At 62.0% G+C, this 25,400-nt stretch overlaps 2 protein-coding genes across 4 annotated transcripts in view; one reads left to right on the forward strand and one right to left on the reverse strand.

Annotated features, from left to right (window-relative positions):
- The first annotated feature begins 1,709 nt into the window (after nucleotides 1-1,709).
- Nucleotides 1,710-10,582, forward strand: SLC6A8 (solute carrier family 6 member 8). Of its 2 annotated transcripts, none has more exons than XM_058714684.1 (13): nucleotides 1,710-2,079; nucleotides 3,757-3,888; nucleotides 4,846-5,095; nucleotides 5,576-5,708; nucleotides 6,544-6,678; nucleotides 6,765-6,868; nucleotides 6,957-7,081; nucleotides 7,658-7,770; nucleotides 7,892-8,020; nucleotides 8,106-8,208; nucleotides 8,301-8,401; nucleotides 8,490-8,660; nucleotides 9,054-10,582. In XM_058714684.1, the coding sequence occupies exons 1-13, from the start codon at nucleotides 1,818-1,820 to the stop codon at nucleotides 9,192-9,194; spliced, it is 1,899 nt and encodes a 632-aa protein (XP_058570667.1). In that variant the 5' UTR covers nucleotides 1,710-1,817; the 3' UTR covers nucleotides 9,195-10,582. The 2 variants fall into 2 exon arrangements, with proteins under 2 accessions (XP_058570667.1, XP_058570666.1); XM_058714683.1 differs by having other exon boundaries at nucleotides 1,711-2,079; nucleotides 7,892-8,029.
- Nucleotides 10,583-14,582: 4,000 nt separating this feature from the next.
- Nucleotides 14,583-25,400, reverse strand: part of BCAP31 (B cell receptor associated protein 31) — a 30,030-nt gene continuing 19,212 nt past the window's right edge. For both annotated transcript variants that reach the window (XM_058714685.1, XM_058714686.1), the window contains exons 5-8: nucleotides 17,907-18,042; nucleotides 16,931-17,051; nucleotides 16,032-16,132; nucleotides 14,583-14,965 (exon numbers count right to left, since the gene is read on the reverse strand). In XM_058714685.1, the coding sequence (XP_058570668.1) occupies nucleotides 14,927-14,965; nucleotides 16,032-16,132; nucleotides 16,931-17,051; nucleotides 17,907-18,042 (397 nt within the window). In that variant the 3' untranslated portion in view covers nucleotides 14,583-14,926. The remainder of the gene's footprint in view (nucleotides 14,966-16,031; nucleotides 16,133-16,930; nucleotides 17,052-17,906; nucleotides 18,043-25,400) is intronic.

The following is a 25,400-nucleotide window of genomic DNA, read 5'->3' on the forward strand; positions in this document are numbered from 1 at the left end:
GGAGGGCCTGCCCCTCCTCACCCAGCAGGCTCAATCTGGCTCGGGCCAGAACTGCTTTTCTTCTAAAAGCCGCCGGATGGCTGAGGGTTTAGCTTAACAGGATGAGCCATCTGGGGACTGCAGCCTGGTGATCGCAGAGTCTGGGAGTGGTGGGGGGCGGGGGGCACCCTTCCCGTCCCCAGGCCGGGACAACGACCCTTTCCTTCCCCACCCCATGGCTGCTCTTCGCCCTGCAAAGTTCCCAACAGGCTGCTCGGCTGCGGGTCGGGAGGCCGCCGAACACCCTTGCTAAAGGGAGGCCTGAAGGTCCCTGGAGAGAGAAGCTGTGCAGGTGGGGGGTGCTGGGCCTCCCAGCTGAGGCCTTCGGGGGAGGGTCTGTGCACCTGACAGGCGCCAGGGGGCAGCCTTGCCCTATTCGTGCCTGAATCTCCCGCACATCTGGCACAGGTGGGGGCAGCGAGGGTCCCTGCGACCCCTCCTTGGTGACAGTGTGTTGCTTTGCCAGGCAGGCTTGTCCTCGCCCACTTAGGAGACTCAGAGAGACTTCTCACCCCAAGAGCTGGGACGCTGACCTCAAGCTTCCAGGGTTTCGACGCTGAACGCCAGGAGGAGGCAGGGCGGTGCCTCTGGTAAAGTCCCCCCCCCCCCCAGCACACCTGGAGACAGAGCCCCAGTCCAGCCTTTCCCTCGCCCACCAGCTCAGCCCCACTCCCTCCGGACGCAGAAGCAGCCGGCAGGCCTCTGGTGCGGAGCGCCAGGAAGCCCTAGGCCTTGGTACCCACCACTGGCCCAGGCCCTAGCTGGGACTCAGAGAAGGGCCAGAGGGATGGGACAGACTGGAAGGAGGTGGGGAGAAGAGGAAAGGAGGGCAAGGATGGCTGGAAGGCAGCCAGGGAAGTGGCTTTCCTAGAACCAGGAAGGGCAGGTTAGGAGGGGCGATCTGGGAGGGAGCCAGGCCCAGATAAACTCGGGGTCAGGAGCGGCTCTGTCCCTGGGAAGGACGTGCTGGTTGGCGCCCCAGGTAGCAGCCATCCTGCTTCCCGCCGGAGTGGCGTCTCCTCATCGGGAGGAGGGAAGGAGGAGGTGGGCGGAGTGACGGGGAGGGCGGGACGGCGGGGGGAGGGGGACCAGCCCGGTCGTGGGGGTGGGGCGACAGTGACATCACCGGGAGTCGGTTCTTAAGCCGCAGCCGCTCGGACCGGGAAAGAGAGGGACGGTCGGAGCGCGGTGGCGAGTCGCTGAGCCCGCCGCGGCCCCGAGAGCGGCTGGAGCCGCCGCCGCCGGGAAGGAGGGGCGAGCGCGCCTCGGCCGTCGCCGTCGCCGCCGCCGCCGCCGCCACCGCCGCCGCCGCCGCCGGAGCCGCGAGCGAGCCGGGCAGCCGCGCCGGCCCGGGCCGGGGCGGGGGGCGCGGGCCGCAGGCCCCTGCTCCGGCCGCCGCTTGCAGACCGTGGGCGCCCGATGCCGCCCGCGCCCCGCTAGGCTGAATTTCGGGCCGGGCGAGTCGCCGCCGCCACCGCCCGAGCCGCGGACAGGAGTCTCGGGAGCCACCGCCGCCGCCCGGCCGGGCCCCGCCGCCGCCCGCGCGCCCCCGGGCCCCCGACACACATGAGATTCTTCAGGCTCACTTTCAAGTGCTTCGTGGACTGCTTCTGACCGCGCCGCCCCGCCTCCCCGACCCCCGGCCCGGCCGCCCCCGGCCCCCCGGCGGGCCCGCGCCTTCGGGGCCCCCCAGCGCCACCGGCGCCCTCCGCCGCCCGTCCGCCCGCCCCCGCGAGGCGCCGCGCCCCCCCGGCCCGGCCGCGCGGCCCGCCGGGGCCATGGCGAAGAAGAGCGCCGAGAACGGCATCTACAGCGTGTCCGGCGACGAGAAGAAGGGCCCCCTGATCGCGCCCGGGCCCGACGGGGCCCCGGCCAAGGGCGACGGCCCCGCGGGCCTGGGGGCGCCCGGCGGCCGCCTGGCCGTGCCGCCGCGTGAGACCTGGACGCGCCAGATGGACTTCATCATGTCGTGCGTGGGCTTCGCCGTGGGCCTGGGCAACGTGTGGCGCTTCCCCTACCTGTGCTACAAGAACGGCGGAGGTGAGCGCCCCCGCCCCGCCGCGTCCCCGCTCCTCCTCGCCAGGGGCCCCCTCCCCCGCCCGCCCCACCGGGGCGCGGGGCCGAAGTCCGGGATAGGGGGTGCTGGAGACCGCCCCTCGCTGGCCGCTGCCGCTCGGTGGCTCAGCCCCGGCGGCCTCCACCCCCCAGCCGGTCATGTGCCTGGCAGTGTGTGGGGGGAGGGGGCCGGCGAGCCAACTGCCGAAGCCCCGGGACTGCCTCCCCCCGGACTCCTGGCGCAGGGGCCCCGGAGTGATTGGCCATGAGGTGGGAAGGCGATGCCTGCCCCTGGGGGGCTCCCAGAGGTGAGGAGCCCAGGCTGCCCCCGCCGGTCAGGCACACAAGTGGCACATTGTGCGGGGCCCCCACGTGTGCACACACGGACACACACACACACACAATGGACTACTCTGTCCCTCCCCCTGCCCTCTCCTCCCCTCCCCTCCCCTCCCTTCCCCTCTCTTCTCTTCCCCTCACTCCCCTCTCCTCCCCTCCCCTCCCCTCCCCTCCCCTCCCCTCCCCTCCCCTCTCCTCTCCCCTCCCCTCCCCTCCCCTCCAGCCTGGGCCTGGAACACTGGGTGCCTGAGCCAGGCTTGGGTAGCCTGCGGCCTGGGCCGCCTGGCGCCGCCGCTGGACACACTGCACGCATACCCCATGCCCGCCTGCCCCGGGCCCAGCTTAGCAACAGCGATAGCCACCGGGTGTCCTGTGACTGCAAAGCAGCGCTGGGGCTGGGGGAAAGCCATGGTGACTGGATGATGGGTGGGAAACTGAGGCCCAGAGTGAAGGCCTTGGCCCAAGGTCACACACAAGAAGGATGCTTGGGACCAGCAGCCGGACAAGCTGCAGCCAAGCCCGACTTCTGAGTAATGCAGAGCTGAGCTGGGGCAACAGAAGGGGGCCTGGAGAGGACAGGAGAGCAGACGGGGGGGGGGGGGGGGGAGGCTGCTGATGCCCAGCTCCCCTTACCCCCCACCTCTGGCCTGTGGTCTCTGGCCTGTTGCCTGCAGCCTCCAGAGCCAGGCTCACCAGAGTTTGTACTACCCCACCTTGACTCCGTCTTTGTTCACCGATACCTCGAGATTCCCCCCCCCACCGTGCCCCCTGGCAGAAGACTGCCACCCACCCTCTTCCCTGGACCTTCATGCTTGCAGGCCAGTGCCTGGGTGCAGGAAAACCCAGGCTTGCCCAAGCCAGACAGGCCCCCAGGCCGGAGTGCCAGCCATGGCGCACACACGCACGCACACGGACGCATCCACATGGCCTCACCGCTCTTTCCCGTGCTGCCTGGCCAACTGCGACACGAGGCTGTATGTGTCCTCCGTGCCTGTTAGGTCACCCTCGGTGACGGTGGGGCCAGAAGCCTTGTGAGCACAGGGCCCCCTACCCAAGAAACAGGGCTGTAAGCGTCGGGGGACAGCCACAGCCCTCCCGACATTCCAACCCCCTCCTCCCAGCAAGGCTGTTCACCTCGCAACTCTGAGTCAGTGGCCACCCCCTGCACTGATTCACCCACTGGGAAGTTAGGATGGGGCCGGGGAGGAGCCTGGAGCTGGCTCCTCCCTGGCCTCCCCACGGCTTCCGAAAGCTGGGCTGGCCAGCCAGGGGCTAAGGGGCCGCCCTGGGCAAGTGCCCACCCTTGTGTTCTTCCTCCCCCAGGTGTATTCCTTATCCCCTATGTCTTGATCGCCCTGGTCGGAGGAATCCCCATTTTCTTCCTGGAGATCTCACTGGGCCAGTTCATGAAGGCCGGCAGCATCAACGTCTGGAACATCTGCCCCTTGTTCAAAGGTGAGCGGCCCCAGGCCGGTCCCGTTTGCCCTCTCCCTCAGCGACCCCTCCCCTTTCCCACTGCTAGGGCAAAACTGGCACCCACTTGAGAAATCTTGTCTCATCTGAGCACCAGGCCGGGGACCCAGTGCATACCCCCCCAAGTCACGAGTGGGAAGCCGGAGGATCTGGAGACCACCCAGTGACGTTAGGCATGCGGGGAATGGGAGTCGGGGACTGGCTTCTCTACCAGGGTGAGGGCGCCCAGGCCCAGCAGAGCCGGGAACAGACCCTGCCAAGCATTCTTGGCTCACCGGGGCTGAGCAGAGGGTGCGAGAACAGGAGATGATGTCAAGGGCCAGCTCTCCCAAGGCCAGAGGGCCAGCCTAAGGAGGTGGGGCAGCAGCTATGGGAAGTTCAGGGAGGATCTGAAGGGAAGGACTATTGGCAAAAGTCACTTTAGAGCTCCTTCTGCGTGTGGGCAGTGTCCCTGTTATCTCTCAAGGCCTTAGGAGGGACCCTGGGGAGGCCAGGGCTCAGAGAGGCGAAGTGACTGGCCCCGGTTGCCCGCTGAGAGAGTGACCATCTCCCACACCACCCCAGGTCACCAGGAAGCCCCCAGCTGCTGAGTACTGGAGGCCACTGGGGGGCCAGCTGGAGGCTTGGCCCTCCATCAACCGCCACAGTGGCAGTGGGACCCAGAAGGGGACCCGTGTGAGACTAAGGAATTCACAGGAGCTGAGGCTCCGACTGCAGCAGGAGGGGAGGGTTCAAGGGAGGAACCTCGAGCCAGCCCTCTAGTGTCGGGCTACTCGGACAAGTGAGAGTCCAGGGGCTCTCTGCATCTGCCCTCCCCACCATCCTCCCACCACATCTCAGTCGTGCTCCAAAGACTTCTCTGAGCTCGGTAGGGTAGATAAGGGGGGCGGTGGGGAGCAGCCAGAGAAGAGCCCACGCAGAAACTCCTCTCCTTCCCAGGCCTGGGCTACGCCTCCATGGTGATCGTCTTCTACTGCAACACCTACTACATCATGGTGCTGGCCTGGGGCTTCTATTACCTGGTGAAGTCCTTCACCACCACGCTGCCCTGGGCCACATGTGGCCATACCTGGAACACTCCTGACTGTGTGGAGATCTTCCGCCATGAAGACTGTGCCAATGCCAGCCTGGCCAACCTCACATGTGACCAGCTTGCTGACCGCCGGTCCCCTGTCATCGAGTTCTGGGAGTGAGTCAGGCGCCTCTGGGCCAAGCCCTGCCTGTCCCTGTCTGTGGGCTCCCCATATGGCCCGGGTCTGCGTGTGCTGGGGCCCGGCCCCCTGGGAGGCGGGGGCGGGGCGGGATGCTGAGCAGGGGCCACTCCCAGGCCCTGCCTGTCCTCGGGGAGCCCCCACGCAGTCCCTACAGAAGCTGGAATGGACGGGCCTCACTCTCTCACCACTTCTCGGTCCCGGGCATCGTCAGTCCCCTTGTGCCTGCCAGCCTGGGGGAGGGGAGACCACCGAGGGCACGACCAGCCTCTGGCCAGGGGCTCCCGGGCTCCTGCCTCCCGCACTGCAACGCCTCCGGGCTGTGGGCTTGGGCCGGGTGCCCAGGTGGCCCCAGCTGGACCCGAGGGCTGCGGCACGGGGGAGTACCGCCCCGGCGACAGCTCCCAGGTCGCTTTGCCCTCTGCTGCGGCAGCCCTGACGGGCTGTCCCTCCCCCAGGAACAAAGTCTTGCGGCTCTCGGGGGGACTGGACGTGCCAGGGGCCCTCAACTGGGAGGTGACCCTGTGTCTGCTGGCCTGCTGGGTGCTGGTCTACTTCTGTGTTTGGAAGGGGGTCAAGTCAACAGGAAAGGTACAGCTGGAGGCGGGCGGGTGGGGGGAGTGATGATGGCAGGGGTGGGGGCAGCATGGCCGGTGGGGAGAAGAGGCGTCTCCACTGGGGGGGGGGGACACACCCCTTCCACGCGAGGTGACCAGGCCAGGGCCTGAGGAGGGGGCAGGTACTTGAATCCAGGCCACTGGATTTCCCACACATGCCTGCGTAGTCAGTCCTCCCCACCCTCGAAACTCCAGCCCAGACGGCTTCCGTCCTGAGGGGACAGGCCCAGGCGACAGCCAGCTGAACTTGCCTGTGTCGGGCATCCCCGCCCCAGTTTCCCTCTCTTCCTCACTCACTACTTCCTCACTCTCTGCTTTGCGGCCAGCCTGGGGGGACCCAGTCCGTGGCCGTCCCTTGCCTACCTGTCCTGCTCTGCTGAGGGTGGGAGGGAGGCAGAGGTCTTCGCGGTCACCTCGCTGTCACCTCTGTCTCCGGCCGGCCCAGTCCACTCCGGCCTGCCCAGGACCCTGCCTCTGTGCAGAGAACCACAGGAGGCATGGGACCTGCCTCCAGGCCGATGTCCTGCTCCCCACCCGGGGAAGGTCCTGCCTCCGCCCTCCCTCTACAGCTGACCTGTCCTTGCGGGGGCGGCCGATGGCCAGCTGAGCACCCCGCTTCCTTCGGGAGGAGCCCAGGCTCTGAGGAGTAGAAGGGGGGGATGCAGGCTGGCCTCCCGCTTGACCTCGGAGCGGACCGTACCACAGTGGGGGGAGTGTGGCCCGCCTGCCCCCCTGCTGAGGCTGGGGGCCCCTAAGTGGGGAGGCGGGGGCCGCAGGGCCCCTTCTGAGCAGCGCCCCCCCCCCCCCAGATCGTGTACTTCACGGCTACATTCCCCTACGTGGTCCTCGTCGTGCTGTTGGTGCGGGGAGTGCTGCTGCCCGGCGCCCTGGATGGCATCATCTACTATCTCAAGCCTGACTGGTCGAAGCTGGGGTCCCCTCAGGTGAGGGGGCAGTGGGCTGGATGGGACGAGGGGCGGGCCAGGCCGGCAGGGCCCCTCACCTCCTCCCCGCCCTGGTCTATCGCCAGGTATGGATAGATGCCGGGACCCAGATTTTCTTTTCTTACGCCATCGGCCTGGGCGCCCTCACGGCGCTGGGCAGCTACAACCGCTTCAACAACAACTGCTACAAGTAGGTGCCGCAGGCCGCCCCCCGCCCCCGCCGCGCGTCCGCGGGCAGCAGGCGGCCTGACCAGTCCCCGCGGCCCCTCTGCCCCCAGGGACGCCATCATCCTGGCCCTCATCAACAGCGGGACCAGCTTTTTCGCTGGCTTCGTGGTCTTCTCCATCCTGGGCTTCATGGCCGCAGAGCAAGGCGTGCACATCTCCAAGGTGGCGGAATCAGGTGAGGACCCCGACCCCTCCGCCCGGCCTTCCGTCCTAACAGACCCCATCCGCGAACACACGTGCACACAGACGTTCCGGGAAACGAGAGACAGATTCACTTCGCTTGTCCCGTCACTCGGGGCCGAGGGAGGCCCGGCCGAGCAGCTGCGAGGCACAGCTGTTCCGGTCGGCCCCGAGCCGGAGCCTCACGGGCCGGGCCACGGGGGGCCTCGAGCTCTCGTCCCTCCGTCCGTGCATCCCTCCCCGGGGCCGTGGGCTGAGCCCCTCACATTCAGCCGAGTGTTGCAGAGGGAGAGGAGGGGCTTTCCGGGGTGAACGGTGACCGGTGACCACAAGGGCTGCCGGCCGGCAAGACCCGGAGCCTGAGCCAGACACCCCGCTCTCGCGGGCTCGGGCCCCCCGGCAACACCTTGACTCAAGGGGAAAGGCCCCCAGCCACAGCACGCCCCGGCGTCGTCCCTCAGTTTGGAAGCTCAGGGAAGGGGAGAAGGGGAGGGCGGCGGGCAGTGACGAGGACGGAACGGAACGCGGGCGCGGGACACAGGTGTCGAGACCCTGCCGCTTCCCCCTTCAGGACCCGGCCTGGCCTTCATCGCCTACCCCCGGGCCGTCACGCTGATGCCTGTGGCCCCGCTCTGGGCTGCCCTGTTTTTCTTCATGCTGTTGCTGCTCGGCCTGGACAGCCAGGTTTGCGGGGGGGCAGGGGGGGGACAGGACGGAGGGTGCCGGGAGCGTGGGGGAGGCCCCGGGGTGAGGGGGGACGGCTGGCAGGTGGCCGCAGGGGCGTGGCCTGAGCGCCCGGCCACAGTTTGTAGGTGTGGAAGGCTTCATCACTGGCCTGCTCGACCTCCTCCCGGCCTCCTACTACTTCCGTTTCCAAAGGGAGATCTCCGTGGCCCTCTGCTGCGCCCTCTGCTTTGTCATCGACCTCTCCATGGTGACTGATGTGAGTGGGGGCGGGGTGGGGGCCGCCCCAGGCCTCCCGCTGCCTGCCACCTTCCCTGACCCGGCTCCGTCCCCAGGGCGGGATGTACGTCTTCCAGCTGTTTGACTACTACTCGGCCAGCGGCACGACCCTGCTGTGGCAGGCCTTCTGGGAGTGCGTGGTGGTCGCCTGGGTGTACGGTAGGCCCGGGCCCCGGGGCGAGCTGGGGGTGCGGGCCGGAGCAGGGGTGGTGGGGTGTCCGGCTCCAGCCCTCCCGCCTCGCTCGCCCCAGGAGCCGACCGCTTCATGGACGACGTCGCCTGCATGATCGGGTACCGCCCCTGCCCCTGGATGAAATGGTGCTGGTCCTTCTTCACCCCGCTGGTCTGCATGGTAAGGGCCGGGGGAGGCCCGAGCCGGGGGAGGGGTGCCGAGGGCCCGCCGCTGGCTGAGCGCGCGGCGGGGGGGTTCTCACCCGCAGGGCATCTTTATCTTCAACGTGGTGTACTACAAGCCGCTAGTCTACAACAACACCTACGTGTACCCGTGGTGGGGCGAGGCCATGGGCTGGGGCTTCGCGCTCTCCTCCATGCTGTGTGTGCCCCTCCACCTCCTGGGCTGCCTCCTCAGGGCCAAGGGGACCGTGGCTGAGGTCAGTCCCCTGCACCCCCTCTTCCCTGCATGACTCCCTCCTTCCCTCCCTCCCTCCCTCCAAGTGCCCCTTCTCCCACCCAGTACTAGGATGTAGCATCACGCTAGGAGTCTCTGGGCCAGAAGTCTCTGGGCCATCCTACAGGGGGGTGGACGGAAGGAACCCTGAGCCTCCAGGTCCCCAGGTCACGGCAGGGGGAGGAGAGAGAGGTCTGTCCCCAGCCCCTGCCCCGTTTCCCTAGGACAGAGTGTGGGGTGTGGTCAGTGCCTGTGGGAGGGGCCCCGGACCCCCAACCCGTGGCAGGTGGTGGGAAGTGGAGAGAGACCAAGGGGAAAAAGCGTGTGCGCCCCCTCCCCCCGCCCGGGGACTTGAACGTGTCCCTCTCTCCTGCAGCGCTGGCAGCACCTGACGCAGCCTGTCTGGGGCCTCCACCACTTGGAGTATAGAGCTCAGGACTCCGATGTCAGGGGCCTGACCACCCTGACCCCAGTGTCCGAGAGCAGCAAAGTGGTGGTGGTAGAGAGCGTCATGTGACAAGCACCCCGGCTCACATCACCAGCTCACCCTCTTGTAGCCATAGCAGCCCCTGCTTCGGCCCCCAATCCCTCCCGGGGGCTTGCCTTTCCCTGACACTTTTGGGGGCCTGCCTGGGGAGGGGGGGGAAGCACCACGAGTGCTAACTAAAATAACCTTTTTTCCATTTTTAATAAAACGCCAAAAATATCACAACCCACCAAAAATAGATGCCTCCCCACCCCCCACCCAAGCTGGTACACACGCTGCTTCCCAGGCCCTGCCCACCGCCCTCCCCCTAGTGCCCGCCGCAGATGCGCCTGCCTCTCCGGGCTCTGCCCTGCACACCCCAGGGTGGCCCCTAGAGGAGGCAGCGGCGGCTGCTTGGGGGACAGGACAGGAGAGGGGAGGAGGGAGGTGGGGGAGGGGCTGCAGAACCAGGGCGAGTATTTCAGCCGGGCTAGACCCCCTCTCCCCTCTCCCCGTCCAAATCCCTATCCTAGAAGCTTAGAGAGCCAGCCAGCAAGGGAACCTTCCGGTTCCCGCGCCAATTGCCACCAATATCAGTTGTGTGAGCTTGTGTACGAATGCATGTGTGCGTGAGTATGTAGGATAAACCTAGATCTCTTAGCAAAGGTGACTACCAGGTGTAAACTGTGCCTGTGGGCTAACGAGGCTTGTATTTTGCACATTTTATAAAAACTTGAGGAAAAGAGATTTCTGCTTGTATATTTCTAAAGAGAAAACTGCCCAGCGTCCCTCTCCTTGCCGCTCCCTGCCCCTCTCAGCACCCCTTAAGTCCTCTGCCCCAGCCAAGGAGTGTGAATTTATAGATCTAATTTTCATAGGCAAAAGCTTCAAGCTGTTGAGCGCGCGAGTCTGTCGTGTGGGTGTGCATGTGTAGCGCCTGGCCCCAGACCGGGTGGAGGAGTGCATGGCCGCGGGGGGTGGGCGTCGGGGGGCCGGAGCATCCCCGCACCCCCTCTGCCCGCGAGGCGAGGCGGCGGGGTGAGTGGAGGCGGCATCCTGACCCCTGGGGGATCTGGGGCTGCTCACCTGGAGCGCTCAGGCTCGCCCCCGCCCTGCCCCCTGGGCCAGGCGCCACTGCAGGGATCTGAGGTGGGCACCGGCCAGGGAAGGGACCCCGGGCACGGCTCCCACCTGTGAGCTTAAGGCTGATGCACTTTCCACGGCTCAAGTCTTCCATGTAGCAGCTTTAATTAACCCACGTGTGTGTCACGTCCGATTCCGAGACAGCCGAGCGGACCCTAGAAAGGCTTCCCCCACCCCGCGCCACCCCGACGTCGGTCGGAGGGGTGGGACTGGGTGAGGGCGGGGTCCGGCGGGGACATTCTTACTGTGCTAAAAAGCCACTGCAAACATAGCAATAAAACATGTCATTTTCCAAAGCCGGCTCTGGTTCCACCTCTGCTTGTCGTGAGGGGTAGTGGGGTTGGGTCAGGGGTGCTGGGGCTGCAAGCGGGGGGAGCCTTCCCACCTTGAGCTGCTTCCTCGGGCGAGTATTTGTTGTGAGGGTCTGCGCCCGGCGCTGTTCCAGGAATGGGGGTTGAGCAGGTGACAAAGCCGGGAGAAAGGGTAACTGGAGAGGAAGGCCAAGAGCAGGGAAGGTGGGTGGGAAGTGGCCAGCGCGGAGATTCTCCAAAACGGCCCAAACACACACTGCACCCAACAGAGCAGGTCACCTCCTGAGGGACAGGCAGGTGGGGCTGCTAGGAAGGAGGCTGGGGACAAGGCTGCAACAGAGCCCAGGAAGCCGGACAGGGCACGAGCAGCATACTGGGGGCCTGTCTGCAAGGCCTGCGAGGCCGTCCGCAACAGGGCTGCAGGCGGTTGGGACGCAGGGTCGAGAGGAGCCAGGGAGACGCCGTGAGCCTGAGCACGTGAGCACCGGGAAGGGCAGCACTGCCAGGCCCTCCCTGCACCCAGGGAAACGCGGGAGAGAAGGTCTGGAGGTGGCGGTGGCCACTGACTGTGGGCCTACTGTGCCAGAGATGTCGCCTCAGTGGGAGTGTCTCATCAGCAGGTGGACAAGGAATCTGCAGTTCCAGAAAGAGTCTGGACTGGAGAGAGAACATTAGAGGCTCTCAGCACACAGAGATGGGCCAGAAAGCCCTGAAGCTGCACCAGCTTGCCAAGGGCGGCCGAGAGCCGTGTAGAGGGACAAGCGACCCACGCACCGAGCCCTGGGGTCCTGGGACACCCTAGAGGTGGCAGAGAAGAGAGGGAACTGGCAGCAGAGACTGAGGAGGGGTGGCCAGGGGGGAGGGAGGGACCCCAAGCGCAGGGTGGCCTCCTGGATCAGGAGTCTCTCTCTCTCTCTCTCTCTCTCTCTCACACACACACACACACACACACACACACACACACACACACAAACACACACACACACACACACACACACACACACACACACACACCTAGGGCGGGAGGTGATCAGCTCCCCGGGGTGCTGCTGATGGTCCAGGGCGATGAGGCCCTAGAATGCTCACTTCGTGAGACAGCATCCTGGAGATCTGCACAAGACAGGGTCGGGCATACAGGGACATGCAGAAGCCTGATTGGCGTGGGATTAAGAAAGAAGGGGCAGGGGGACACCTGGGTGGCTCAGTCAGTTAAGCATCTGACTTCAGCTCAGGTCAAGACCTCACAGCTCGTGAGTTCGAGCCCCGCATCGGGCTCTGTACTGACAGCTCAGAGCCTGGAGCCTACTTCGGGTTCTGTGTCTCCCTCTCTCTGCCCTTTCTCCGCTCACGCTGTCTCCCTCTCTCTGCCTCTCCCCTGCTCACATTCTCTCTCTCTCTCACAACTAAACATTAAAAACAAAAAAAGTAAGAAGGGTGGAAGCAACAACCCAAGTGTCCCCTGACGGGAGGAAATGGATGAACAAAATGTGGCCGTTCCAGATCAGAATATTATTCAGTCTTAAAAAAGAAAAGAAAATTGGGGCGCCTGGCTGGCTCAGTCAGAACAACATGCAACTATTGATCTCGGGGTCATGAGTTCAAGTCCCACATTGGGGGTAGAGATTACTTAGATAAATAAAAACTTTAAAAAAAGATGAGAAGTCGATACCTGCTACAACATGGCTGAACCTCGAAGACCTTATGCTGAGGGAGAGAAGCCAGACACAAAGACACTGCAGGAGATGGCTTCTATGAGGTACACAGTCACGTTCACAAAGTAGGATGGTGGGTCAAGGTTGGGGAGCCTGGTGCTCACGCCAGAGGCCGGCCTGCGGAGGGGCGGCGGCCCCTCAGAGGGAAGTACCGGCTTGCTCCCCACCGCAGTCCCTCCCGGGCCGGTGCCTGCTCTTCGGCAAGGCACGGTCCCCTTACGGAGAAGGGGCTTTAGCGCTCAACTACACGGCCGGGGGGAAGGGGGCCTCTGGCTCATGATGCCGCCACCAGCCATGTTGCGGTGGTCACCGAGAACCTGGATGGGGCAGGTCCCCACGGAGCTCAGAGGGAGCACTGGCTGAGCAGGCCCGACTGCAACTCAACTCAGGCCTGTGCTGGCACGTGGAGGTGCCTGCCCGCGGGACTCGGCACGGCCCCGCGGCACGTGGGCCGTGTCCCAGGCCCTCCCACCACGCCCTGCCCTGTTGACTCCTCCATCGACAGTCTCTGGCTCCGCACCCACAGATTGGAGCCCGCAGCCTAGCGTCACCCTCAGGCCCGCTCTGCTCGCTACCCTGGGCTCACCCCAGCTCCTTACCATCTCCACTCCCCCCACCACGGCCAGGCCTCGGCCCAGGCTTCGGCACCTCTTCCCAAATGGTCTACGAGCCACCTGCCACAATGCCACCGAAGACTCAGGAAACATCGACATCATTCAAAAACAAGTCCACGGAAGTCGGGACTGCTCGGCTAGGACCCTGAGAGCAGTGGGCAGTCCCCATTTACTCCGGAGTCTGCCTCTGCAGTACAGGCTCAGGACACGGGGTCTGACAATCTAGTGGGAGGCAGGTAAGGGAAGGAATCAGCCCAGGACTGTGGTGCACCATGGCCTACCACAGCCAGAGGCAAGGGAGAGGACACCATGGGGCAAAGGGGCACACAGGCCTACTGGAGCAGAAGGCTGCTAGCAAAGTTTCCATGGTGGCCCTCCAGTCACGGCTGGTCTACCACCCCCAACACTGTCTCGTTCCCCGTCCCCCAGACAGGGTACTCTGAAAGCAGTCTGGTGCCGCTTTCGCCTCTGCCTGGTCCAGAGCCTGACACTGAGGGGGCCCGGGGGCTGCCCGAAGTTGGCCAGGGAAGAACCCACAGACACACTGCTTGGACTCTGGCCTCTAGAAGTTCGCAGGAGGGCGAGCTCAAGGGAGGGTAAAGTGGTCAGGGAACACTTCCTGGAAAAGCAGGCCTATCCCTCGGCCTCAGCACAGCAACCAGAGAGCCTCACCCATAGTCCCCGCCCCCACCCCCCATCAGACACCACCTCACTGCTCATGAGAGCATGGGGAAGGGACACTGGAGAAGGCAGCCCAGGCCCAGGCCCGGCCAGGTCAGGAGCAGCGCGAGCACCAGCTAGCCACCAGCACTAACATCTCCAGGGGTGCCCCCAGTTCCGAAAGAAAACCCCTCCAGCCTGCTCCTCCTGCCCTCCTACCATCCTCAGGGCCAGCAGAGGATGAGCACCGCATGGGAGACAGGCCATAGCCGCCCCGCCACCCGTGCCCTGGACCCTCAGGCTGCTCGAGTACCAGGCCCTGTTCAGCAGAGGGCACCTGCCGAAGCCAGTCAGGGGTGGGGGGAAACGCCAAGGTGGAGCCCACTGCGAGAGTGGGCTCTCAGAGCAGGTAAGCACACCCCACACGGGCCCAGGGTTGCAGGCAGCAGAGGGGGCACCCTCCCCACCACCTAGCTCTACCCTAGGCCAGTCATAGGTGACTGTCAAGGGCAAGTCTCCTGCCTTAGCAGGCATTAGTCAGAGGTCATCCCGCAAACCTTCAGGAGGAAGTGGGGCAGGGAGCGACTTGTGGCACTCTGCCACGTTCCGTCTGTCCTACAATGTGATGGAACAGGCTCAGAGGAGGCGGGCAAGCCTGCCACCCGGAAGCCCCACCGGTTTACTGAGCCTCTCAAGCTTCCCTGGGCCCAGTGGCCAACCCAACAGGTCAGACACGCCCCAACCGGCCATAAAATAAGGCCTGCCTGGGGAGCAGGAGGCAGAGGGACAGAGAGAGCAAGTGTGGGCCTGGGCGCAGCCTGGGAGGAGGGAGCCCTTAAGGAAGAAAATTTTTCTTCAGGAAGAAAATAACCTGAAGGCCTCCAGGACCAAAGCCTGGGGGTCTCTATCAGAGCCACCTGCTGCTACCTTCCTGGTCACTCCCATGAGGGGAGGAGGAGATGGCCTTCTGGTGGCCTCAGTCACACACATGAAGCGCGGTTGCATAACAACAACCTTTATTGCCCCCGAGAGAAAAATATACTCTGCCTGCTCCAACCACCCGCCTGCAGGACCAGAGACAAGGGGCCCCAAACAACATAAGACACAAAAGAGGCTCAACCCAGCGGGAAGCAATGCCTGCCTCGTGCCTGGCCGGCCAGGAGGTAGCAAACCCATCCTGAGCAGGCAGAACCGGGTCCCCTGTGGTATGCCGGGACAGCGTGGAACTGTAAGCTGTGCAAGGGGATGGGAAGTGGTAGGGGGCGAACTGAAGTAACCAGTGAGGCCGGGCCGCAGGCGGCAGCAGCGGGCACCGGCCAGGTGGCAGGCAGGGAGGAGCGGCCTCACTCCTCCTTCTTGTCCGTGGGACCATCTACCGCTGCCTGGAAGGGACAGAAACCACAAGGCAAGGGGTCGGCAGGGTGCACCCCTCCCCTTCACCCTCTAGGCCCCCACCCCAAAGGCCCAGCTTGCTGCCTTCTCCCCAAATGACAGGTACCAGGTGACCAAGGAACCCCACCCTTCAGTGCACTCCAAGTCCTGCCAGGGTGGGAGTGGCCCTGCTCTACCAAAAGCTGTGACCCTAATGCCAAGCAGAGGGGTGCAGCTGGAAGCCTCTGTTGTCACTCTTCTCTGAGAGGTGCTGGACTCCACACCAACACCCCGTCTCGGGCCCACGGCAGACTCGGCATTCAAGTCCCCCCCAGGTCCCAGTTCAGGTCCTTCCCAATTCTGCACGCCTTTTACAGGTCCTGCTGGTGAGCATGCCCTACACTGGGGCCATCGGTCCTCCTCTGGGGCCTTCCTCATCACCCACTGTTGCGGCCCAACTTGGACGGCCAAGCAACACGGCAAATTGTCAGAACTCAGGGGTGTTTACTTGCCCCTCACGCCCAATTTCTGGGCCACCTGAGCTCCCAGATCGGATCATCTGAGGACTCAGAGAGGACCTGGGGTGGGGGGGTAGGTGGAGGGCCCTGTACAGGAGAGCTGCCAGTCCTGGACCTTCCCGGTAGAAGACGTGAACTAGAATCAGGGGCCCCACACCACAGACCAGGCGCACAAGTAAGAGGAGCTCCTCTCAAAGGAACTGACACCAGGCACGGGGCTGGGCCGGCCACAGTGCAGAGGACCCATGGCTGAGGCCACTTTAGCAAGTGGCTGCCATCTGCCAAGCCACACCCCTCTATGCTGAAAACAGGTTCCAGCTGCTGGGCCCAGACTGGCACTGCTTGGCAGGCTCTTCTCTAGACCCAGCCTCAGCAGCAATGGAGGAAGAGGGGGGCAGCGGGAGACAGAGCAGCCAGTCTGCCACCGGGGTCTCTCAAAAGCTCTGCCGGGCAGGCTAGGCTGGGGATGGGCCTGCTCTGTGCCTGCTCAGGGCGCGGGAGGTGTGGGGGGAGGCGGGAGGTTCTGATCTGATGCAACAGAGCAGACCAGCATGCTGACCTGTAACTTCGTGTGCTCCTCCAGCAGGCGGTCATACTCCTTGGTGAGGCCCTCAGACTGCTTCCGCATGGCCAGAGCCTCATTTTCAGCTTTTTCTAGTTCTGGCGGTGACGCAGGTAAGGAGGAAAGGGAAACAGAAAGATAGGGATTAGGGAGTAAAAACCCACTTGCGGGAGACACCAGACACAGGCCGAAATCTGTCCTGAGGTTGTCTAGGAGACGGCTCCTTTCAAGAAAGCTCCCTGCCGGCTGTCATGAGAGCCCCCAAAGTTGGGGGGGGGGGTGGGATGGCCACCACGGCTGGGGGAAGCGGAGAAACACGAAGGACCCCCTAGCCCCTTTGATGGAGGGACTCCAAGCGGCTCTCAGCATGGCTGACTTCAGGGAGGCCGAGGGTGTGGGGCAAACAGTCTGAGAATGCTGAGGTGAGAGCAGGAGGCAGGGAGTAGAATCCCATCCTCAGAGCTGACGGCAAAAGGCGTGTCAGGTGGGGCCTTCAGGAAGGGAGCAGATGAGCTCACAGCAGGTTTTTCAGGAACGCTGCAAGCAGCTCTGGCATGGCTTCTTTCTATCCCCGCCCCAAGGACCCCGGGGATGCCACCGCCTGCACAGAGCACCCGTCCCCAGGCCTGGTGCTGGGTGAGGTGCTCCGGAGTCAGTCTACAAGCACCCCGGAGCTCCCCGGGCCCCCAGACGCACACTCTACCACCGAGCCCCGACAGCTGGGGCTGCGCCTGGCTGGTGGTGTTGGACAAGCAGGGTATCGCTGGTCTGTTTTCACCCAGCTCCTGAGCCCAAGCGTGCGTTTGTTGTTACCACTTTGGCAAGAGGGGGACAGCCACCACGAGTGAAAGTTCTAGACTTTCAGGGGCTGGGGGACGCCTGAGGACAACGCTCACTTTGCTTGCTGATGTCCAGCTCGTCCTTCAGTTTCTTCAGATCGGCCTTCAGGCTCCTGTTCTCTTCTTCCACCTTCTCGGCATCCCTACCATCCAACCTGACTCCGCCAGCAGCAGCTTCCTAGGAAGAACGCCAAAGGCACGGGTTACTTGGGAGGGAGGGAGGCAGGCAATCCAGCTCTGTCTTCCCCACTGAGTGGGATTCCTCAAGCTGTCCCAGGCACCTGCCCCTTCAGAAATGTCAGCACAGAACTGGGCCACTGCTTCTCCCCAGCCACCAGGCAGAGGGAAGGGCCAGCACGGCCGCCTGCTGCACTCCACAGGCCACATACCCAACCTCTCTTTCTCAGCAGCTCTGCAGAGTTTACCTCTGTCCACGGACTCAATCCGCTGTCATCTGTTTTTGCCAATCACCCCTAAGTGACCAAGGCCCTCCCCGCCTCTGCCCAGGCTCCACAGCTCGCTCCGGCCATGGAGCCCCGAACTCATCCCTGCCCACGCAATCCCATCCTGTCTACGAGCCCAAGTCCATCCTTCCGTCTCCTTCCCAGCTCCACAGACACCTCACTTCCTCAGACAAACCTTTTAAAGACTGGATGCCCCCACCCCCATCCCTGCCTTGTCCCCAGCTGATACAGTCCTCCGGAGACCACAGGCCTTACCTTGCATTCTTCTCTGTTAGCCTGCCCATGGTTCACAGCATAGGGTTCAGCTCATTAGAGAGTCAGTGTTACCAGGAAAAAGTTTGGCCCGGATATAGCACGTAGAGACAAGGGAGCAACAAGGGTGTCCCTCTCCCTGTGGAATCCCCCAGGCCCCTCCCATACACGCCCCCACTGAGAACCTTTCCCTTCTACCCAACCCCTCAGCTTTGCCAACACCAGCACTGTCACACGTTCCCCAGCCCAATAGGCCAACAGTGACACTGTGGCCCGTAAGGAATGTCACGTGACAGAGTCCAGCAGGCAGAACTCACCTTCTTCAGCTGGTCATTCTCTTCCATGTACTTCTTGGCCGCCTCACTAGCACTCTCTGCCTGTTTTTTAAAGGCTTCGTTGGAGGCCAGCAGTGTGGCCTGCTGGGAGATGAGAGTCACCAGGCGTCTCAGCAGGCTATAATTGAAAAAGAAAGGAGAAGTGAACAAAAGAAAGCAGGAAAAATGGCTGGCACGATCTTCTCTTGGTTGTTCCTGCCCCAAGCCTGCCTCCAGCCTAGACCTGTCCTCTTAGATTGCCAGGGCAGCCAAGCAAGATGCCGCCAGCCTGGATCTGGCAACACAAGGGAAAAGGTGGAGCTTGCGAGCTGTCTTCTGCCACCAGAATGATTAATACTGCCCCAAAATGGCTGCTTGAAGCTCTAAGGCCGCCCTTCAGTCCTGATGGTGTGGGAAGCAGCACAGTGACAGGGTACCTTAGGCCAGGCCTAGCTATGGCCGGAGGACCCTGAACCTGCCCCTTTCCAGGTCGGCGCTTGGGTATTCCAGAGAAGCCACAGCACCATTTTCCTTGCCGTGAAGTCAGGCTTGTCGTGATAAACGATGAGAGCAGCTAGCATCTGGGGGCATTTCCAACTCATGGGCCAAATCCTCACACCCACCTGATACTGTAGCAGAATCACTGCCCCCGTTTCATAGAGGGGAAACTGGCTAAAGCAACCACTCGACATCAAGAGCCAAAAACGGACACGGCAGAAATCCCCACTCCGGTCTCTCTGACCACAAGGTCCAAGCTTGGAACTACCACCCATTCTCCATTTGGAGGGAACTGCTCCCAAGCCAAATGAGAGAAACACAGAAAGGACTCCTGGGGCTAGGGAAGCAGAAAAGGAAGAATCAGGGCCCAGACACACACCTCAGGTCCAGACCCGCCAACGAATGGCAAATAGGTGGCAGCTGGGGGTCACGGGCTGCTGCATTTCCCCCGACGGCCACCCCTGCGCTTGCTATGTTGCCTGATGGGAGGAGAGGGGAACTGGAAAAGGCACGGCTCCAACAGTAACAAAGGAGACGGGTCCCACACACCTGGGACACAGGCCCAGGCCAGCTACAGCTACAAGGAAGGTGCTTACGGGCACCCCTGGGGAACAGGGAAAGACTCCGCTTTGTGCAGGATGTTTCCACAACAAAGTGCTTGCTCAGAAGAGACAAGACAGCCTTGGATGCCTGCTCCCAGACCATCCTTTCCAAGCACCTGCCAGCCTTCGCAGGGTTCTCGTGGATACCTGCTACTCAGATGGCCCGAAGGGATGGGGACAGAAACCACGTGGGCTGCCCTGCTGGCGCTGGCCCCCAGAAGAGTCCCTGTCATGAACAAGCACTTGGGTAAGGGGTAGGGGAGGTGGGCACACAGGGGCCCTCATATGCCCCTCGTGCTTCCTGGTTTGCAGAGAGGCTCCAGGAGCCCCTGGCAGTATGGGGAAAGCCAGGCTGCTGGTTCCTGGCAGGAAGGGAGAGTTTCCAATGACATGTGCTCTCTAAAATTAGCAGCTAGGACCTCGTGGCCCAGGGCTCAGGTTTCCCTGTCTCAGCCCCTGACTATACAGGGCTGGAGCCCTGGAAGTAGAAGGAACTCCCAAGCACCCCAGAAGCCAGAGAAAAGCAACACACCTGACTCATGTCAGCAGGGCAGAAATCACTGGAAGGACCCAGAAAGAACGGCAAGTCTGACTAAGCCCCAACCTCTTAAACCTCCCAGCAAGGAGTACTCAGGCAGCTCTGAGCAGATTCTGATGATGTGGAGGAAGCCCCTCCTCCCAGATGGACACGGCCTGGGGGGAGGGCACGTGTGCCACCTGGTGGACCCAGCAGGCAAAGATGGGGCAAGTAAGCCCAAGAGTGACACACCCCCTGTGTCACGACAAGGCCAGGCAGGGGGCTGACGTGAAAGGGACTCCAGCAGCGCTCTAAGTGACCATGGCTACCACCCCCACCCCGGTCATCCAGGGAGGCTGGGTCCAGAGTGACTGTGGTGATGACGCTAGCAACACAGCAGGAGCCCAGCTCTCCTCAGCACCCTCCCAGCATGTCCCCAGCTATGGAGAAGCAGGGTTACTAACACAGGCCAGGGAAAAACCCAGAAACTAGCACAAGAGCAGTGCAAGGAGCTTCCCGAAACCTCAACCTGCTCCAGCCCCGCCCGAGCTCACTGCCCGTAGTGAGGATCACCCCATTCGGTGCGGGACAGAAACCACCAGGGCAGGCACCCTCCAGTACCCCGCCCCAGCCCCTGATCTCTCATCCTCTGGCTCCCTGTCAGACCTGTTCCTCCAACCCTGCCCTGGTCGGTTCTGGTAATTCCTCCCTCCAGGAACCTGGCTCTCAAGGAGCTCTCCCTCCTGCTGGCCCAAGCCCCTCCTCCTCTTCTCCCTCCTTTCCTCCCTCCATTCGGCAGCCCACTAACCTAAGACCTGCCCTGGCCAACTCAGGGGCAAGACAGCTTCTGGCCTAACCACCAGATCAAAGGAGTGCCCTGGAATCCCTGGGGCGCTTATTCGTGGCACTCGGTGCAGGTGACAGGTTGCCTTCCTTGTGGGAGTCTCTCCCGCCTCGGACTCAAGCAACCCTCACCACCCACTGAACTCACCACCAACGGGGTTGATCTCACACTAAACCCCTACATCTAACTGCCTGCTAAAGGGCGGCTCCAGAGGGGCCCCGAAACATGCCCCGCTCAGCATGTCCCTGGGCGGGCCGTCCCTGCACCCCATTGTGCTGAAGGACATTGCCAATCTACCCACACTCTGCTTGCACAGCACTTTGCACCCTTCTCCTTCCACCCCCAGCCCCCACCCAGTGCCATCCACGTCACCTCCAGACAATCTCCCAGTCGTCCCCACTGCCAACGGCGATGGTCTCAATACTCCTTTCCCCGGGTGATTTTAACAGCTCCTGAGAGCCTCCTCCCTATCCACGACCATCCAACTTTGCAATCCATACCCCAGAAGCAAACTAGAGTGGTCTTTCTCCAGGACAATCTGATCATGTCACCCCTCTGCTTCAAGCCCTCTGATGCCAGACCCACCGTGGGCCCTCTCCCCTCACCACCCACGGAGGCTCTGCTCCAGTAACACCCAATGGCCGGGCATTCTTGGAACACGCCAGGTTCTCGCTCGCCTGCTCTCCATGCCACCGCACCCCAGCCTGCAGCAGCCTTTCCTCTTCTGTCTCAGAACGCCCACCGCCAAGTCACATCCAGCTCAACCACCACCTTCCCAAAAAGCCTTTCCTGACCCCCCTGGGTCTTCCTTTCCTGGTTCTCCCACAGAGCCTCTGCACACCCCCACGTGGCCGTGCTGCGTGGCCACGCTGCTGTCACTCTGTTCTCCCCCTTACCACCTCTCCAAGTCGTCATTTGTTCCCCAGGGCCCTGGCTCCCCCCCCCCGCCCAACTCCACTGTCCCTCAACCCAGCCACACTGACAAGGACACAGGCACAGAACTTGCCACTCAGTCGAGCAACAGGGTGACGGGAAACAGTGGTGGAGAGATGCCATGTAAGACCGTGCTGATGAGCAAGCCAGGCTCGTGACTGCAGTGGTAGCTAAAAGGCAGGCGGAAAAACACTCATCACCAAAGCCGGGGGGCCCAAGGCCAAGCCAAGAGCAGTGAGCCCAGGAGCCGGCCTTCTGGAAGTGCCCCCGCATACTGGGCCCGAGTTCTTGCCTCCAACCTGCCCGTCAAGATCCAGCTGCACTACTACCCCCACGGCCCTTCACGGCACACCAATGTGCTCTTTTATGAGTTCCCTCAGTGCTCTGAGTCTCCATCAGGCCCCAGACCTAGGACGGAGCAGACACGGGAGAAGAGCTCAGCTTCAGAATCTCCAAATCTCAATAGCCTAAGAGATGCCAGGCAGGACAAAACACTGATGTACTCTTTTCTGTCTCCTGCCCCTTACCCTCCATCACACACTGCTCCACTGCCCAAGAACTATGATGCAGGCACGTGACTGTTCTTAGCCATCCACGTCTGGACAACACACGAGAACCCAGGAGCCAAAGGGATTTCCCAAAGGCACAAGGCTGACAGGCCCAGCATCCGGAATAAATGCACCCAGCGACAGAGGGGAAAAGCTGGCACACAAACCTTAAGGAAATCCAGATGTCTCCTTGGCAGATAAACGTCATCCCCAAATACCTGAATTCAACTCAGCTTTCTTATAAAGTGTTTTTGGACACTGAGCAGTGCTCTCGTGCTTTTATAAAAGGTTGAGTAAACAGGGAACGCGGGAGAAACAGACTCTCTGTGTGGACACTAAAGAAACAGTGCCAACCATATCAAGTGGGGAAGACATGGTTCTTATGTGCTTTGCACCAATCCTGTGTCCCTCTTCTGGGCAAATGGGGGAGGCAGACAGGGGCTTAACAGCAAGTGGGGTACAAGCAAGGGGAGGGTCCTCCCAAGGTCCAAATGGAATATTCCATGGTTGTGGCAACCCCCCCCACCCCCACCCCCATGACCCTGTTGCTGATCCTGCCCACTTAGCATTTACCAGGCATCTCCTGGTGCTATGCCCTCGGGTGAGTTGCGTCACTGGGTCACCAGGACCCCACTATGGGGACAAGTAGGCAGGCAACTCCCCTTCACTCCGCTGCCCCTGTGCAAGTGGGCACAAGCTAGTGTCACAGTGCCACCTGTTGACTCTCCAGACTGACTGCAGCCTGGCGCCAGAAAGGAGCTCCACAGGGTGGATTCTGGGTGACCCCAGCCTGCCCACCTGTCCAGGAAAAAACATACAGGAGGAAAAGGCCATCATGGAGAGGAACCAAAAGCCAGGTGATGCCCTAGCAAAAGGCTTCGGGGAAAGTAGAATGAAAGTAACAGTGCAGAAGCGGCCCCAGGAAACTCACACCCCAAGAAGCCTGGAGTCATGAAAAGAAGGCCTAGAAAACAGCAGGAAGAGTTGACTCAAGATCCAAGGACAGTCTTTCCAGAGGGCCTACCCGAGAACACCCTTGCATACGTGCCTGACCTTCCTCTTAGCCCTCAAGCACAGAGGCTATAGAAAATGGGGAGGCGGGGCACAAGGGTCAGGGTAAATGCCAGCGCCTATAGCAACAGCCAGGTGGTGCTCGCCCACCCTGAGGCCAGTGAAGCCAGCTAGAGGGGACCCGGGTGGAAGCATGTGGCTGTCCACCCCATAGAACTAAAGAGAAGCAACGGACAGGAGCGAGCTGTGCTGCTGGGGGTGGGGGGACTATCGTGTTGCCTTCTTGCAACCAGCTATCTGATAGGTTCTGTGTAACCTGGAGAACAGAGAGCAACTGAATGAGGGCAGACGGCCAGGACTCAAACATGCCGGTGGTCCACCTGGTGACCGCAGAAGTCAAAGGAGCGGGAGGGAGGGAGCCGTCAGCCCTGGATGTGCCCAGCACGGTAGTAACTAGAGTCCAAAGGAAACAAGGCAGTGCCTCCAGCAGGCAATGTGCCGCGCTGGGAGCGTGGGAAACATGCTTGGACCAGGGCATCAAATTAAAGGATGAGAAGTGGTTTCAGCTACACAGTCCTGTGCGAAGGCCACCAGCCACATGTCCTTTTCAGTTTAAATGAATTAGAATGACATTAAATGGCCAAGTCCAGTCTTCAGTGCCACCAGCACGCTCTGGCAGCACAAGCAGTTCCACCCTGCAGACAGCTGGTAGAGGGCAGTGCAGGGAGCCCTACTGGTCCCTTTCCATCCAGAACCCTGCTCCCGGCTCCCACACACCCTCTGCCTCAGAAAGGGGCCCTCCTGGAAGGCCAGGCTTTCGATGACCTTGGAGCCCAGAAGGAGGAACCTCTGTGCACTTGGTGCTCTGCCCCAAAGAAGGAGATCATTCACCGTTTGCTTTTAGAGCACAAGAAAGGGAATTCTTCAGGCCAAATCAAGTAGCTGAGCAGACAATCTGGATTTTACAAGTCGACGCTTGTTCCGCGAGGCTTTTTCCGAGGCGTGTCAGACGGTCCTGCTGGGACAGTGTGTGAAGAAGTCCCCGTCTCCTGCTTCAGCACAGCCCCCCCACCAGACCCCCTCCTGGCCCAGCACCCGCAGGACACTGCATGCCCCTACAAGTGGGCGGAGTGGGCCTTGGAGGGGGCGCTTCCATAAGACTTCCTCGGTGTCCAGGTCTGCAGCGCTGTCCCGGTGTCCAGGTGTCCAGATCTGTTCGTACCCTCAGAAAAATGACCGCAGCCAATACAGCCACCGATAGAGCAGTGGGGCAAGAGGAACTGAGGACCAAAGCCGTGCCCGGCCTTCTGTGACAAGGCCGCCACCTAAATCACTCCATCTTTCAGCAGGCCTGAGCATCAGGATTTTAAAAATCCCTTAGTTGCCTCACCTAGATACCAATTTAAACAAACTATAAAAAACCCCAACCCCAGGGCGCCTGGGTGGCTCCGTCGCTTGAGCATCCGACTTCGGCTCAGGTCATGGTCTCAGTCTGCGAGTTCAAGCCCCGCATCGGGCTCTGTGCTGACAGCTCGGAGCCCGGAGCCTGCTTCAGATTCTGTGTCTCCCTCTCTCTCTGCCCCTCCCCTGCTCATGCTCTGTCTCAAAAATAAATAAAAACATTAAAAAATTAAAAAAAAAAAACCCAACCCCAAACCTACAAGGCAATCAAGAATACATGAATAGTCACTAACAAGATTACATGACAAAGCTGTTACCATAAAGTCCTTACTATTGCTTATGACTTTAAGTTCCGCTCTTTGCAAAGAGACAAACCTAAATTTTGCTTTGCCCATAAACATGAGATCTGGGATTTGCTTCAAAGTAATCCACGGCGAGGGGACCCTGGCAGTGGGGAGCGGCCACGAGGCACTCACTGCTGAAATCGCACTGGGGCGGGGGCACAGCCAGACTCCTAGTCCGCCTCTATAAACGGTCAAGAAAAAGAGCAGCAGCCGGTGCGGTGGCCCGGGCTGAGAGCCCCCGAGCACCACCTCACTGGGTGCCCTGAGGATGCCCTCCCCCGACCTTCTGCTCGGACTGCAGTGCCTTTCCCGCTCCACTCCACCAGCCCCGTGCCCAACCAGGGTCACGAGGTCCCTGAGGACCAAGACTGGGCCTTCTCGTTGACTCTCCACCTGGGCTTGGCACAGCCTACCGCACAGTGAGGAAAAGCCCACAAGAGTCTAGCCCTCCTCGAGGTGATGCGGAGAACAGCTACTATTTACAAAATACTCCCTACGTGCCAGAAACGAGGCTGAGAACATCTCCTGAATCCCCTCAACCCCCACCCCAAGCACACAAGGAGTACCCTCATCCTCGCTCTACAGATCCAGGGAAAGGCTCAGGGAAGTTGCTTACATGACTTACCTGAGGTCACCGAACAGCCAGGAACAGACCCAGGTTTCCAAAGCCATATCCGATTCCCAAACCCACTATGGTCACAGCAGCCTGCCTCTCAGGGCCGCCACGGGTCATTACGGGGGGAGGGGGAAGCGGCCAACGGTCAGGGCAGGGCAGCAGAGCCCAGGCCGGACGCAGGCC

This window comes from Neofelis nebulosa, chromosome X (genome assembly GCF_028018385.1).
Source record: "Neofelis nebulosa isolate mNeoNeb1 chromosome X, mNeoNeb1.pri, whole genome shotgun sequence".
Lineage (NCBI taxonomy): Eukaryota > Metazoa > Chordata > Mammalia > Carnivora > Felidae > Neofelis > Neofelis nebulosa.

Coding starts and splice junctions, on each gene's coding strand:
- SLC6A8 (XM_058714683.1), top strand. CDS start 1,818: ATGGCGAAGAAGAGCGCCGAGAACGGCATCTACAGCGTGTCCGGCGAC. Junction 6,679..6,764: donor CGAAGCTGGGGTCCCCTCAG/GTGAGGGGGCAG, acceptor GTCTATCGCCAG/GTATGGATAGATGCCGGGAC. Junction 8,209..8,300: donor GGTGGTCGCCTGGGTGTACG/GTAGGCCCGGGC, acceptor CGCTCGCCCCAG/GAGCCGACCGCTTCATGGAC.